The sequence below is a fragment of the Haliotis rufescens genome, unplaced genomic scaffold (genome assembly GCF_023055435.1).
Source record: "Haliotis rufescens isolate VD_foot unplaced genomic scaffold, xgHalRufe1.0.p SCAF_1, whole genome shotgun sequence".
NCBI classification, from domain to species: domain Eukaryota; kingdom Metazoa; phylum Mollusca; class Gastropoda; order Lepetellida; family Haliotidae; genus Haliotis; species Haliotis rufescens.
In genome coordinates this window covers 68954505-68970383 of record NW_025963779.1, presented here as the reverse complement: position 1 = coordinate 68970383, position 15879 = coordinate 68954505, and the positions used below count along the sequence as shown (strand labels likewise).

The 15879-nt window shown below is 45.9% G+C and overlaps 1 protein-coding gene across 2 annotated transcripts in view; it reads right to left on the bottom strand.

Moving 5' to 3' along the window:
* The window catches only part of LOC124134072, a 63684-nt gene that overhangs the window by 16701 nt on the left and 31104 nt on the right, over window positions 1-15879 (bottom strand). For both annotated transcript variants that reach the window (XM_048400065.1, XM_048400068.1), the window contains exons 14-18: window positions 7390-7459; window positions 6792-6847; window positions 6515-6664; window positions 2308-2416; window positions 124-177 (exon numbers count right to left, since the gene is read on the bottom strand). In XM_048400065.1, coding sequence (XP_048256022.1) covers window positions 124-177; window positions 2308-2416; window positions 6515-6664; window positions 6792-6847; window positions 7390-7459 — 439 coding nt within the window. The remainder of the gene's footprint in view (window positions 1-123; window positions 178-2307; window positions 2417-6514; window positions 6665-6791; window positions 6848-7389; window positions 7460-15879) is intronic.

The following is a 15879-nucleotide window of genomic DNA, read 5'->3' as shown; positions in this document are numbered from 1 at the left end:
TTTGATTCAACAGTGACGTGAAGGTTTCATGGCAATTTAACGACGCTGATGCATAAAAAAGTTTGTGAAAACTTGTAAGTGTTGCAGACAACTGACAGTAATGAATTACCCCACGTGACCTACCTTTTCCTTCAGAGCAGTCTCAAGCTGTTCCTTATGCCACATTTTGAGGAAAAGCTGCAAGAAATAAAAGGCAATTTAAGCTTTTGGAAAAGCATCCTTCCATCCTATAACCTTTACCCGTGTCTCGGTTGTGAATGGTTCAGATCATAACAAGATACTGATTTAGTTCTTTTCACCAACAACTTGTGTCATCACTGATTTTCAGTGATCCATTCATATAGTTATCTGTTATCTAGGAATCTGTTTCATCGGATAATCGAGACTGGTTAGTCTCTGGCGTTGACGTTTTATATTTATGTAGACATGTGAACACATCTGTCACCAAACCCATTTAAGACATCCCAATAATGACATCCAAATAATGACATTCATTCATGTATATACGATGATTAGAACGGTGACGGTTTCCTATTATCATAGACTTTCAGTGATCATTATCATGTTCAATGATAAATGATGAGACACGTTAATGGGATACTTCTAGTAATTCAGTTACGTATAATTCACTGATCTTCCGACAAATCCATTTACCTAATAACAATTGTCATTGCATCAAGGCATAATGAGTGGGTTCCGAGACTTGTGGCTACACTATATAATACGTAATGTTCTGATTGTATGATGTCATCAAAGACTGGGTCAGTCGGTTTGACCGGGATGTCAGGTCAGTCCATGTTTATGTCCAGTGTTGGTATGTAGGACGATCAGTCATACACTCGAGTCATTAACATGTCCGTTCCGTCTCGGTGCACCACTAATTGATAATGGACAGTGGCTCAAGCCGATGTCTGTCTCGGAATGTGCATGTACCCGTGAACCATCATATCTGAATGTTTAATGAGTACTGAAATGCCTAGTCCTACGCCATGAGTGGAATTTATTAATCAAGTCTATATCAAACTAAACCAAGTCTAGTTTCCTTGATTCCACAACAGAAGAAGAGGAATGGTTCTTTCGAAGAAAAATATATAATTATTTTGAAGAAATGTTTTCATTGACAAAGTGTTTGTCAATCAAATGCATGACGGTACAGACACAAGTACATCATTCAAACAAGGTATCCTAAAGGTACTTGTGCATGTACAATGTACATTGCAATAAAAAATAATATAATTTGAACTCCATGTCAATCTTGTCTCCAGTTCCAACCATGTATTATGTCACGGTGTGTCAGTCCGAAGTGGTGCATGTTTAAACGTTTACCGCTTAGGTGAAACCAACAACCACGAGTATGGTGCTGACAAACCAAGAAACATGATCACATATTAGAGCCACTTAAAGTTGAATGCATATTTAAAAAATGTGTAGAATCATGCGTCATTAAATGAGAGGAAAAAACATAGAGAAACTGAACGGAGACATTTAATAAAACATATGTACCTTTCAGTGTGTGTTTAGAAATGAAACTGAATATTTGTCACCACAGATGAAACATAGCATGTATGGATTCTTTTTCAAATATATTGAAGAGGGCTTTTGTCTTGTAATAATTATGAACTAAATCAGAATAGATTATTTCAAGTTTATCAAATTTACATATTTAAATTGTCCTATTATTTCAGAAGAAGACTACGTAAAATGAACTGAGCGTATTTTTATACATTACATATTTAAGAGAAACTAATTGCAGGTAAAGTATGTAATTGCTGTTTACAAATAATGTCCACATTTAATACGTGGCTATGTCTGAAAACAGTCCTAAAACATTTACGCAACAGTTATTACATTCAATTTAAAGTGAGCCGTATTTATAACAATTTTACTTATATTCGACTTCTTAATAATGATTAACTAATTTAACTTAAATCGAACTCTTCCAATATTCAATATTCACGAGAGTGAAATATACATAAATTAACCGCTTGCATAGTCAACTCAATGTTTCCACTGTGTGACAGTGCCATTGCGGCGTCGACGTTAACGTTAACACGCCGACTATAGAACTTAATGAATACATGAATCGGGGCGTATTAGATATATAACCGCACCTCCAGAGATAAACCATTCTCGATCATCCACCAAAACAGATTCCTTTTGGGTAAAAGGAAAAATAGTGATGACAATTATTTGAATGGATCACAAACAGGGTACTAATGAAAACTATTTACTTTACCTTTCAAGGTAATTTTACTCTGTTTCTCTGTCACATGAACGAAGTAGGAACGCCAAATTGGCCGTACCTACCTTCGACCTTCCTTGTCTGTAGTCACGCACATGCACGGCTCTCAGAATGTCCTTACAGCGAGATGGGAAATCAGCATCGTAGTTCACTTCATCACATACACCAGAGAACCTGTCATGCAGCGAAATGTACACCTTCCATCAGAGACATGCATACAACTACTACCCGCACAGACAGCGGAGTGGTCTACTTATACTGATATGTACATGGTGGTTATCTGACTACTCCCTTAAATTACAATTAGTCAAGTGGCCAAATTCTGTCATGGAGAACATTGACTGTTCCGCGTCAGACATATGCTAACAACCAATACCTAAATGTGTAGTCAGCGTTTCATGATTTACTCAGTGCCAAATGGAGTTTGACATAAAGACTTGGTGTAGTTAACATACATTATATTGTCAAATTGTGTGAAATAGAACTAAATATAAAATATCGAGAGCACCCACGCCTACAGTAGGATGGTGGCATTTAAGTTGAGAAAATAATATGAATATTATAAAATGTGATATATCTTTGCTTTGTATGTTTATCGTCACCTGTTATACATCTAGATTATGGATTGTTTAGTAAATACGTCTGACCATACTTGTAATATACTCTGAAACCTCGATTACCCGGACCGTATCGTTCAACTGAATTCGTCCGTATTGAGCAATCACGGATTAACAGAGCAATATTCCTTGTCGTACATGTAAATGTTCACGACAGTCATCGCCCGGAGGGCAGAAAGTCCGGGTTAGCGAGGTCCGGTTATCGGGGTCAGTCAGTTTGTCTGCACTGCACTATCAAGATAGAATCATATTGGATCAATGGATTTACCTCTCAGTGAGCAGTTACATACTGCTACCGGCGACATATTCTGGATATGATAGTCGTACCATATGTAAGTGCATTATATCATCAGTGACGATCATTGTTCATCGCCCACTCGACGTCATACAGACACAAAAAGATTTTACCAAAGGTATTCTAAGGTGAGGTCACATGTCCTAACACCACCCCCTCCAGTTATATATAAACATATAAACATATCGCCTAGAACATGAGCGCAAATGTTAAGTCTTTCGTTTTGTATGACTCATCTACCGGAATGTGTACGATCCTTAATATCCGCCAATAAACTCACTGCTACACAGAACAAGGCAAGGGCATCGTCGCTCAAAAGAGTAGTATTTATTTCCTTCAACACCTGGGAGCGACCCTGCGCCCTGTTACCGTGGGTGTCTTGTAGCGAGAGTCACGCTTTTTGTTGATAAACGATTACAGACAAAAATGCTGAAAGATGTACACTTTTCGCCATCTGTAGTTATGGTTAGGCGCGTCACGTGACGTCTGTGGTGGGTCAGTGTCCAGATGGGCCGTTATGACGTAGGTTACCCACGATTATCTTGTTACACGTCATAGTTTTACACATTTCGGGTTTATAATATATGAAGATGAGCGTAACGTTTACGTTTTACATTAGGATATACATTTAAGTGTGTGTTGACCAAATATAAACAAAGGGCGTTTTGGTTCATTTTGGACGTAAGCACGTTACGGTATTTGATACAGATCTAGATATGACTTCAGAAAAATGCGAATAACTTTCTGACAGTACTTGGCAGAAACCCATGAACATCTGCTTGATCAAAATACCTTATTTATATCGCAGTATTGCATTCATTCCTTGCTTTATATGAATATTTTAAATGAACTATCAGCTTCGTCTTATTGATGTGATCTTAAGTACTCGAGGTACGTTGCGTTGTATCGATATGCGTCGTGGCTGCAGTTTACACGCCGAAACACGGCAAGTCCAAAACACAACTATGATACCCGTATCAGATACATCACCATCGAATAACCATTTCTTGTTTGTGTCATTTTAGCCACCATCAAACACGGGTGTCTACTTTCTATTTCTCGGTGCTTTAGTACCGTACAGATATAAATATCTGCTAATATATTTAACAAACGGTGATACAGGTAGGCCTGCGATAATCAGTTGAGATCTTTGTCCAGAGAATGTTACAAATGTTTCTCTTATCAATATACAGTAAACTACGGTTATAACGAACTCAAGGGGACCACTAATTTTAGTTCGTTATATTCGTAGTTCGTTATATGCATACACACAGCATATAAACAGTAAATGGATAGGGGAAAAAGACCAGTTCTTTATATCTGTTAGTTCGTTATAGGCGTGTTCGTTATAAACGTAGTTTACTGTATTTTTTATGAGATGAGCGCAACTTAAGCTTACATTATTCTTAAATATTTGATTGGAATTAGGTGGCATGTTAAACCATTTTCAGAAAACTATGACAATTATAAAGTGAAACTTCACTGACTATAAAAATAGCGGAATAACAAGATATTCAGCACGATGCCAACACCCTCCACATATGAATACTCACTTAAATAATGGTTTGTTACTTTTGTTTTGTGGACACTCCATGAATCACGTCCCTGTGTCCGTGTATGTGACAGTCCACACACGCCTAGTGCCTGGGCCGCCCCGGGGTACTATTTAAACCCTCATTGTATCCTTTACGGATGTGAGAACCGGCTACATCATCATCCGACTATACCTTACATCCAGTACAGGACATTTCAGATTTTCCAACCCACACAATTGTAGAGTTACTCACACAAATCAACAAATATGTTACGTTGTTTCCCTATAGAAACGTTAAAGTTATTTTGGTCATATTCTCATTTGCATAGCAGCACATAACTTTAACGTATAACGTTTGTATGTATAAATGTTTGAATAATAATAATTGTGTATCGGTGAGTTTTGAAGATGCGCTACATTCAATAGAGAATTTACATTTACAAGCATGACTGTGATGATTGTAATACTAATATTTAGATTAAATTTGAACAACCCTTCAGTCAAAGGCGACAAGCACCAGCTGGTTATGATGAAACTGGACAGAAGTCGGGGAATAGGGGTCTATAACTTAAATATTTCCAGACAATCTTCCAGGGCAAGATCTTACGGAAGCGTAGTAGGGCCACGGTGAATTTTTTTGTGTGTCTAAGTATCTCCTACGTAGGACTTATTATCTCCTACGTAGGACTTAGTATCTCCTACGTAGGACTTACTATCTCCTACGTAGGACCTACTATCTCCTACGTAGGACTTACTATCTCGTACTTAGGACTTACTATCTCTTACGTAGGACTTAGTATGGCCCTAGAATCAATATCTCCTACGTACGACTTAGTATCTCCTACGTAGGGCTTATTATCTCCCACGTAGGACTGCCTATCTCCTTCGTAGGAGATTCTAAGTCTTACGTAGGAGATAGTAATTCTAGGTCATACTAAGTCCTACGTAGGAGATAGTAAGTCCTACGTGTGAGATAGTAAGTCCTACGTAGGACATAGTAAATCCTACGTAGGACATAATAAGTCCTTCGTAGGATATACTAAGTCCTACGTAGAAGATAATAAGTCCTACGTAGGAGATACTTAGACAAAAAACATTTCACCGTGGCCCTACTAAGCTTCCGTAAGATCTTCATGTTAATGTGGGCATGTAATATATTCCAAACATTTTTTATGCATGAATAAATTCATTCGTCACTTTGTCAATCCCAATGCAATTATTCATCCAAAGCATAAGATAAATAGCTTTGGGTGACTGACGTTTACACGGAACATTTCGTACATTTGTTTAAACCTCTGACCCTGAATTAAGTTTTGTTTCAACTTCGAATACAAAAAAAATTGATACCGTGAGATATATAATAGAACACGGTCAATTACAAAATGGCTTTAAAATTGATATTACCATTCATATAAATAACTAATATCGGATGTATTTCAAGGACTCCGTTCTCATGCACATATAAGATACTTTATATAGAAAAGAAAAAAGACGCTGAACTAAACTAAGATAATATGCAGGTACACATTCTGTAAATACTAGTGTATAGACCAGATAATCCAGTGATTGATATCATGAGCATCTGTCCTCGCAATTGGGAATCGTTAACATGTGTCAACCAAGTCAGTGAGTCTGACCACCCAATCCCGTTAGTCGCCTTTAATGACAAGCGTGGGTTGTTGAAGACCAGTTTTAACCCGGACTTCCGTGTGATGTCGTGTTGTATGTATATGTGTATGACATTTGTGAAGGTCATGAAGTTAGTGAAGGTTTATGACATCCTATGTAAATCACAATGAATCTTTGTTAGAATAAATGACACTTACCTTTCGGCGAAATCCTCATATCGAACTCTGATTGGATAGCCGTCCCTACGAAGCTGTGCAATCTCCATCAAACCGTTGCATAGCAACTGTCTACGGACCAGTGTTATGTCAAACTTGGCTGGAGAGAGGTTTTTGTTGGGCTTGAGGCATCTGTAGATTTAACATTTAATTTAATGGTTTGAATGTCACACAATGCATGTCATGCGACGGTACATACGTCTATTGAAGTTTATTAAAAAGGGTGTTTTCAGAAAATATGCAAGTAGTTTTGTTTTACCTGACAAACAGCGGCTGGGCTTGAGACAGTTTAGCCATCAAATCTGACAAGGACCTCTGCAAATAGAAGCAATACATGACATTTCATTTGATACGATATTCATATATAAAGTATACATGCACATATAATTAACTATCACATCAGTTGTCAAAACATAATAAAAATCAATTTCTGGATGTTTTTGGTCATAATTCCATGCTTGTCGTAAGAGGCGACTAACGGGATCGGGTTGTAAAGCTCGCTGACTTGGTTGAAGCATGTCGTCGATACCAATTGCGTGGATCGATGCTCATGATGTCAATCACTGGATTGTCTGGTTCAGACTCGATTATTTACAGACCGCCGTCATGTAGCTGGACTATTGCTGAGTGCGGTGAAAAACAACAAACCAACCAACGTTCCAGTTTCCTTCCATGTCCGCTGAGTCCATTTTACTTCAAGTTAAAATGAGTACAGATTATAACTGAGCTTCCCACACTGTCCATGAAGAGAATTAAAGCCCGCCCTCGGTGTGACAAACGAAAGCTTTAACAGCTGAATGCCCATCCACAAGCACTAACCAAAAGACACAGATTTCCATGAAACTTGAGTAACCGACCTTGAGATGTTTGTTAACTGTTGGAGACGCTCGGCATGACATACTTGGAATACTGTCGCCGGACAGACCTCTGAATTAGAAGACACAAACACAACCGGGATAAATACATATATTCTTCAAATCAGCTTCTAATGATGCTATATATACAACCTATGCAGAAAATACAGTATATGACAAAATTTGATATACAAAATTATTGCGGCAACAGTATAAGTAAATGTGAAATATGGAGATAATCCAACTGTGGCAAGCTACATTACCGATATATTTGAAAGTGTTAAATTGTATTTGAAACCCACGGTATGTAATTGTGATTATTTTTTCTTCTCAAATACAGCTTTAAAAATGAGTGACGGTGAAAACGTAACAAAAGATAAATATCTGCATACAAAGTAAACGGTCGTCCAATCAATGAATTGAAACCTCTGATTAACTTCCAGTCGGGTTATTACAGCACTTCTCAGAGACATCGTTTCAACCATTTTTGCCTCGTGTTGCAAGATCATACTTCTTTGATTCGGACCAACCCTCAAAGTATATCTTAGCAGTAGTGCCACCCATCTTAGCAGTAGTGCCACCCATCCTAGCAGTAGTGCCACCCATCCTAGCAGTAGTGCCACCCATCCTAGCAGTAGTGCCACCCATCCTAGCAGTAGTGCCACCCATCCTAGCAGTAGTGATACCCATCCTAGCAGTAGTGATACCCATCCTAGCAGTAGTGACACCCATCCTAGCAGTAGTGCCACCCATCCTAGCAGTAGTGATACCCATCCTAGCAGTAGTGACACCCATCCTAGCAGTAGTGACACCCATCCTAGCAGTAGTGACACCCATCCTAGCAGTAGTGATACCCATCCTAGCAGTAGTGATACCCATCCTAGCAGTAGTGCCACCCATCCTAGCAGTAGTGCCACCCATCCTAGCAGTAGTGATATCCATCCTAGCAGTAGTGCCACCCATCCTAGCAGTAGTGACACCCATCCTAGCAGTAGTGCCACCCATCCTAGCAGTAGTGCCACCCATCCTAGCAGTAGTGCCACCCATCCTAGCAGTAGTGCCACCCATCCTAGCAGTAGTGACACCCGTCCTAGCAGTACTGCCACCCATCCTAGCAGTAGTGACACCCGTCCTAGCAGTAGTGCCACCCATCCTAGCAGTAGTGACACCCGTCCTAGCAGTAGTGCTACCCATCCTAGCAGTAGTGATACCCATCCTAGCAGTAGTGACACCCATCCTAGCAGTAGTGACACCCATCCTAGCAGTAGTGACACCCACCCTAGCAGTAGTGACACCCATCCTAGCAGTAGTGATACCCATCCTAGCAGTAGTGATACCCATCCTAGCAGTAGTGACACCCATCCTAGCAGTAGTGATACCCATCCTAGCAGTAGTGACACCCATCCTAGCAGTAGTGACACCCATCCTAGCAGTAGTGCCACCCATCCTAGCAGTAGTGACACCCCATCCTAGCAGTAGTGCTACCCATCCTAGCAGTAGTGACACCCCATCCTAGCAGTAGTGACACCCCATCCTAGCAGTAGTGCCACCCATCCTAGCAGTAGTGCCACCCATCCTAGCAGTAGTGACACCCATCCTAGCAGTAGTGCTACCCATCCCAGCAGTAGTGCCACCCATCCCATCCTAGCAGTAGTGCCACCCATCCTAGCAGTAGTGCCACCCATCTTAGCAGTAGTGCCACCCATCCTAGCAGTAGTGCCACCCATCCAAGCAGTAGTGCCACCCATCCTAGCAGTAGTGCCACCCATCCTAGCAGTAGTGCCACCCATCCTAGCAGTAGTGCCACCCATCCAAGCAGTAGTGCCACCCATCCCAGCAGTAGTGCCACCCATCCAAGCAGTAGTGCCACCCATCCTAGCAGTAGTGACACCCATCCTAGCAGTAGTGACACCCGTCCTAGCAGTACTGCCACCCGTCCTAGCAGTAGTGCCACCCATCCTAGCAGTAGTGCCACCCATCCAAGCAGTAGTGCCACCCATCCTAGCAGTAGTGATACCCATCCTAGCAGTAGTGACACCCATCCTAGCAGTAGTGCCACCCATCCTAGCAGTAGTGACACCCATCCTAGCAGAAGTGCCACCCATCCTAGCAGTAGTGACACCCATCCTAGCAGTAGTGACACCCGTCCTAGCAGTACTGCCACCCATCCTAGCAGTAGTGCCACCCATCCTAGCAGTAGTGACACCCGTCCTAGCAGTACTGCCACCCATCCTAGCAGTAGTGATACCTATCCTGGCAGTACTGCCACCCATCCTAGCAGTAGTGCCACCCATCCCATCCTAGCAGTAGTGCCACCCATCCTAGCAGTAGTGCCACCCATCCTAGCAGTAGTGACACCCATCCTAGCAGTAGTGCCACCCACCCCATCCTAGCAGTAGTGCCACCCATCCTTGCAGTAGTGCCACCCATCCTAGCAGTAGTGCCACCCACCCCATCCTAGCAGTAGTGCCACCCATCCTTGCAGTAGTGCCACCCATCCTAGCAGTAGTGCCACCCATCCTAGCAGTAGTGATACCCATCCCAGCAGTAGTGATACCTATCCTGGCAGTAGTGCCACCCATCCTAGCAGTAGTGCCACCCATCCTAGCATTAATGCCACCCATCCTAGCAGTAGTGCCACCCACCCTAGCAGTAGTGACACCCATCCTAGCAGTAGTGACACCCATCCTAGCAGTAGTGACACCCATCCTAGCAGTAGTGATACCCATCCTAGCAGTAGTGACACCCATCCTAGCAGTAGTGATACCCATCCTAGCAGTAGTGATACCCATCCTAGCAGTAGTGATACCCATCCTAGCAGTAGTGCCACCCATCCTAGCAGTAGTGATACCTATCCTGGCAGTAGTGCCACCCATCCTAGCAGTAGTGCCACCCATCCTAGCATTAATGCCACCCATCCTAGCAGTAGTGCCACCCACCCTAGCAGTAGTGACACCCATCCTAGCAGTAGTGCCACCCACCCCATCCTAGCAGTAGTGCTACCCATCCTAGCAGTAGTGCCACCCATCCTAGCAGTAGTGACACCCATCCTAGCAGTAGTGATACCCATCCTAGCAGTAGTGCCACCCATCCTAGCAGTAGTGACACCCATCCTAGCAGTAGTGATACCCATCCTAGCAGTAGTGCCACCCATCCTAGCAGTAGTGACACCCATCCTAGCAGTAGTGATACCCATCCTAGCAGTAGTGCCACCCATCCTAGCAGTAGTGACACCCGTCCTAGCAGTAGTGACACCCCATCCTAGCAGTAGTGCCACCCATCCTAGCAGTAGTGCCACCCATCCTAGCAGTAGTGACACCCATCCTAGCAGTAGTGACACCCATCCTAGCAGTAGTGCCACCCATCCTAGCAGTAGTGCCACCCATCCTAGCAGTAGTGCTACCCATCCTAGTAGTAGTGCCACCCATCCTAGCAGTAGTGACACCCATCCTAGCAGTAGTGATACCCATCCTAGCAGTAGTGCCACCCATCCTAGCAGTAGTGACACCCATCCTAGCAGTAGTGATACCCATCCTAGCAGTAGTGCCACCCATCCTAGCAGTAGTGACACCCGTCCTAGCAGTAGTGACACCCCATCCTAGCAGTAGTGCCACCCATCCTAGCAGTAGTGCCACCCATCCTAGCAGTAGTGACACCCATCCTAGCAGTAGTGACACCCATCCTAGCATTAATGCCACCCATCCTAGCAGTAGTGCCACCCACCCTAGCAGTAGTGACACCCATCCTAGCAGTAGTGACACCCATCCTAGCAGTAGTGCCACCCATCCTAGCAGTAGTGCCACCCACCCCATCCTAGCAGTAGTGCTACCCATCCTAGCAGTAGTGCCACCCATCCTAGCAGTAGTGACACCCATCCTAGCAGTAGTGATACCCATCCTAGCAGTAGTGACACCCATCCTAGCAGTAGTGACACCCATCCTAGCAGTAGTGATACCCATCCTAGCAGTAGTGCCACCCATCCTAGCAGTAGTGACACCCATCCTAGCAGTAGTGATACCCATCCTAGCAGTAGTGCCACCCATCCTAGCAGTAGTGACACCCGTCCTAGCAGTAGTGACACCCATCCTAGCAGTAGTGACACCCATCCTGGCAGTAGTGCCACCCATCCTAGCAGTAGTGCCACCCATCCTAGCATTAATGCCACCCATCCTAGCAGTAGTGCCACCCACCCTAGCAGTAGTGACACCCATCCTAGCAGTAGTGCCACCCACCCCATCCTAGCAGTAGTGCTACCCATCCTAGCAGTAGTGCCACCCATCCTAGCAGTAGTGACACCCATCCTAGCAGTAGTGATACCCATCCTAGCAGTAGTGACACCCATCCTAGCAGTAGTGACACCCATCCTAGCAGTAGTGATACCCATCCTAGCAGTAGTGCCACCCATCCTAGCAGTAGTGACACCCATCCTAGCAGTAGTGATACCCATCCTAGCAGTAGTGCCACCCATCCTAGCAGTAGTGACACCCGTCCTAGCAGTAGTGACACCCCATCCTAGCAGTAGTGCCACCCATCCTAGCAGTAGTGCCACCCATCCTAGCAGTAGTGACACCCATCCTAGCAGTAGTGCCACCCATCCTAGCAGTAGTGACACCCATCCTAGCAGTAGTGATACCCATCCTAGCAGTAGTGCCACCCATCCTAGCAGTAGTGACACCCGTCCTAGCAGTAGTGACACCCATCCTAGCAGTAGTGCCACCCATCCTAGCAGTAGTGACACCCGTCCTAGCAGTAGTGACACCCCATCCTAGCAGTAGTGCCACCCATCCTAGCAGTAGTGACACCCGTCCTAGCAGTAGTGATACCCATCCTAGCAGTAGTGCCACCCATCCTAGCAGTAGTGACACCCGTCCTAGCAGTAGTGACACCCCATCCTAGCAGTAGTGCCACCCATCCTAGCAGTAGTGCCACCCATCCTAGCAGTAGTGACACCCATCCTAGCAGTAGTGCCACCCATCCTAGCAGTAGTGACACCCATCCTAGCAGTAGTGATACCCATCCTAGCAGTAGTGCCACCCATCCTAGCAGTAGTGACACCCATCCTAGCAGTAGTGATACCCATCCTAGCAGTAGTGCCACCCATCCTAGCAGTAGTGATACCCATCCTAGCAGTAGTGCCACCCATCCTAGCAGTAGTGACACCCATCCTAGCAGTAGTGATACCCATCCTAGCAGTAGTGCCACCCATCCTAGCAGTAGTGACACCCATCCTAGCAGTAGTGACACCCATCCTAGCAGTAGTGCCACCCATCCTAGCAGTAGTGACACCCGTCCTAGCAGTAGTGACACCCCGTCCTAGCAGTAGTGCCACCCATCCTAGCAGTAGTGACACCCATCCTAGCAGTAGTGACACCCATCCTAGCAGTAGTGCCACCCATCCTAGCAGTAGTGACACCCGTCCTAGCAGTAGTGACACCCCATCCTAGCAGTAGTGCCACCCATCCTAGCAGTAGTGACACCCATCCTAGCAGTAGTGATACCCATCCTAGCAGTAGTGCCACCCACCCTAGCAGTAGTGACACCCATCCTAGCAGTAGTGCCACCCACCCCATCCTAGCAGTAGTGCTACCCATCCTAGCAGTAGTGCCACCCATCCTAGCAGTAGTGACACCCATCCTAGCAGTAGTGATACCCATCCTAGCAGTAGTGACACCCATCCTAGCAGTAGTGACACCCATCCTAGCAGTAGTGATACCCATCCTAGCAGTAGTGCCACCCATCCTAGCAGTAGTGACACCCATCCTAGCAGTAGTGCCACCCATCCTAGCAGTAGTGATACCCATCCTAGCAGTAGTGACACCCATCCTAGCAGTAGTGCTACCCATCCTAGCAGTAGTGACACCCATCCTAGCAGTAGTGCCACCCATCCTAGCAGTAGTGACACCCATCCTAGCAGTAGTGATACCCATCCTAGCAGTAGTGCCACCCATCCTAGCAGTAGTGACACCCGTCCTAGCAGTAGTGACACCCATCCTAGCAGTAGTGCCACCCATCCTAGCAGTAGTGACACCCGTCCTAGCAGTAGTGACACCCCATCCTAGCAGTAGTGCCACCCATCCTAGCAGTAGTGACACCCATCCTAGCAGTAGTGACACCCATCCTAGCAGTAGTGCCACCCATCCTAGCAGTAGTGACACCCGTCCTAGCAGTAGTGACACCCCATCCTAGCAGTAGTGCCACCCATCCTAGCAGTAGTGCCACCCATCCTAGCAGTAGTGACACCCATCCTAGCATTAGTGATACCCATCCTAGCAGTAGTGACACCCATCCTAGCAGTAGTGATACCCATCCTAGCAGTAGTGACACCCATCCTAGCAGTAGTGACACCCATCCTAGCAGTAGTGACACCCATCCTAGCAGTAGTGCCACCCATCCTAGCAGTAGTGACACCCATCCTAGCAGTAGTGATACCCATCCTAGCAGTAGTGCCACCCATCCTAGCAGTAGTGACACCCATCCTAGCAGTAGTGATACCCATCCTAGCAGTAGTGCTACCCATCCTAGCAGTAGTGACACCCATCCTAGCAGTAGTGCCACCCATCCTAGCAGTAGTGACACCCATCCTAGCAGTAGTGATACCCATCCTAGCAGTAGTGACACCCATCCTAGCAGTAGTGACACCCATCCTAGCAGTAGTGATACCCATCCTAGCAGTAGTGCCACCCATCCTAGCAGTAGTGACACCCATCCTAGCAGTAGTGATACCCATCCTAGCAGTAGTGCTACCCATCCTAGCAGTAGTGATACCCATCCTAGCAGTAGTGCCACCCATCCTAGCAGTAGTGACACCCATCCTAGCAGTAGTGACACCCATCCTAGCAGTAGTGCCACCCATCCTAGCAGTAGTGACACCCATCCTAGCAGTAGTGATACCCATCCTAGCAGTAGTGCCACCCATCCTAGCAGTAGTGACACCCATCCTAGCAGTAGTGATACCCATCCTAGCAGTAGTGCTACCCATCCTAGCAGTAGTGCCACCCATCCTAGCAGTAGTGACACCCATCCTAGCAGTAGTGATACCCATCCTAGCAGTAGTGCCACCCATCCTAGCAGTAGTGACACCCATCCTAGCAGTAGTGATACCCATCCTAGCAGTAGTGCTACCCATCCTAGCAGTAGTGCCACCCATCCTAGCAGTAGTGACACCCATCCTAGCAGTAGTGCTACCCATCCTAGCAGTAGTGCCACCCATCCTAGCAGTAGTGACACCCATCCTAGCAGTAGTGATACCCATCCTAGCAGTAGTGACACCCATCCTAGCAGTAGTGACACCCATCCTAGCAGTAGTGACACCCATCCTAGCAGTAGTGCCACCCATCCTAGCAGTAGTGCCACCCATCCTAGCAGTAGTGCCACCCATCCTAGCAGTAGTGACACCCATCCTAGCAGTAGTGATACCCATCCTAGCAGTAGTGCCACCCATCCTAGCAGTAGTGACACCCATCCTAGCAGTAGTGATACCCATCCTAGCAGTAGTGCTACCCATCCTAGCAGTAGTGCCACCCATCCTAGCAGTAGTGCCACCCATCCTAGCAGTAGTGCCACCCATCCTAGCAGTAGTGACACCCATCCTAGCAGTAGTGACACCCATCCTAGCAGTAGTGACACCCATCCTAGCAGTAGTGCCACCCATCCTAGCAGTAGTGACACCCCATCCTAGCAGTAGTGCCACCCATCCTAGCAGTAGTGACACCCATCCTAGCAGTAGTGATACCCATCCTAGCAGTAGTGACACCCATCCTAGCAGTAGTGACACCCCATCCTAGCAGTAGTGCCACCCATCCTAGCAGTAGTGCCACCCATCCTAGCAGTAGTGACACCCATCCTAGCAGTAGTGCCACCCATCCTAGCAGTAGTGCCACCCATCCTAGCAGTAGTGACACCCATCCTAGCATTAGTGATACCCATCCTAGCAGTAGTGATACCCATCCTAGCAGTAGTGCCACCCATCCTAGCAGTAGTGCTACCCATCCTAGCAGTAGTGACACCCATCCTAGCAGTAGTGACACCCCATCCTAGCAGTAGTGCCACCCATCCTAGCAGTAGTGCCACCCATCCTAGCAGTAGTGCCACCCATCCTAGCAGTAGTGCCACCCATCCTAGCAGTAGTGCCACCCATCCAAGCAGTAGTGCCACCCATCCCAGCAGTAGTGCCACCCATCCTAGCAGTAGTGCCACCCATCCAAGCAGTAGTGCCACCCATCCTAGCAGTAGTGACACCCATCCTAGCAGTAGTGACACCCGTCCTAGCAGTACTGCCACCCGTCCTAGCAGTAGTGCCACCCATCCTAGCAGTAGTGCCACCCATCCAAGCAGTAGTGCCACCCATCCTAGCAGTAGTGACACCCATCCTAGCAGTAGTGACACCCATCCTAGCAGAAGTGCCACCCATCCTAGCAGTAGTGACACCCATCCTAGCAGTAGTGACACCCGTCCTAGCAGTACTGCCACCCATCCTAGCAGTAGTGCCACCCA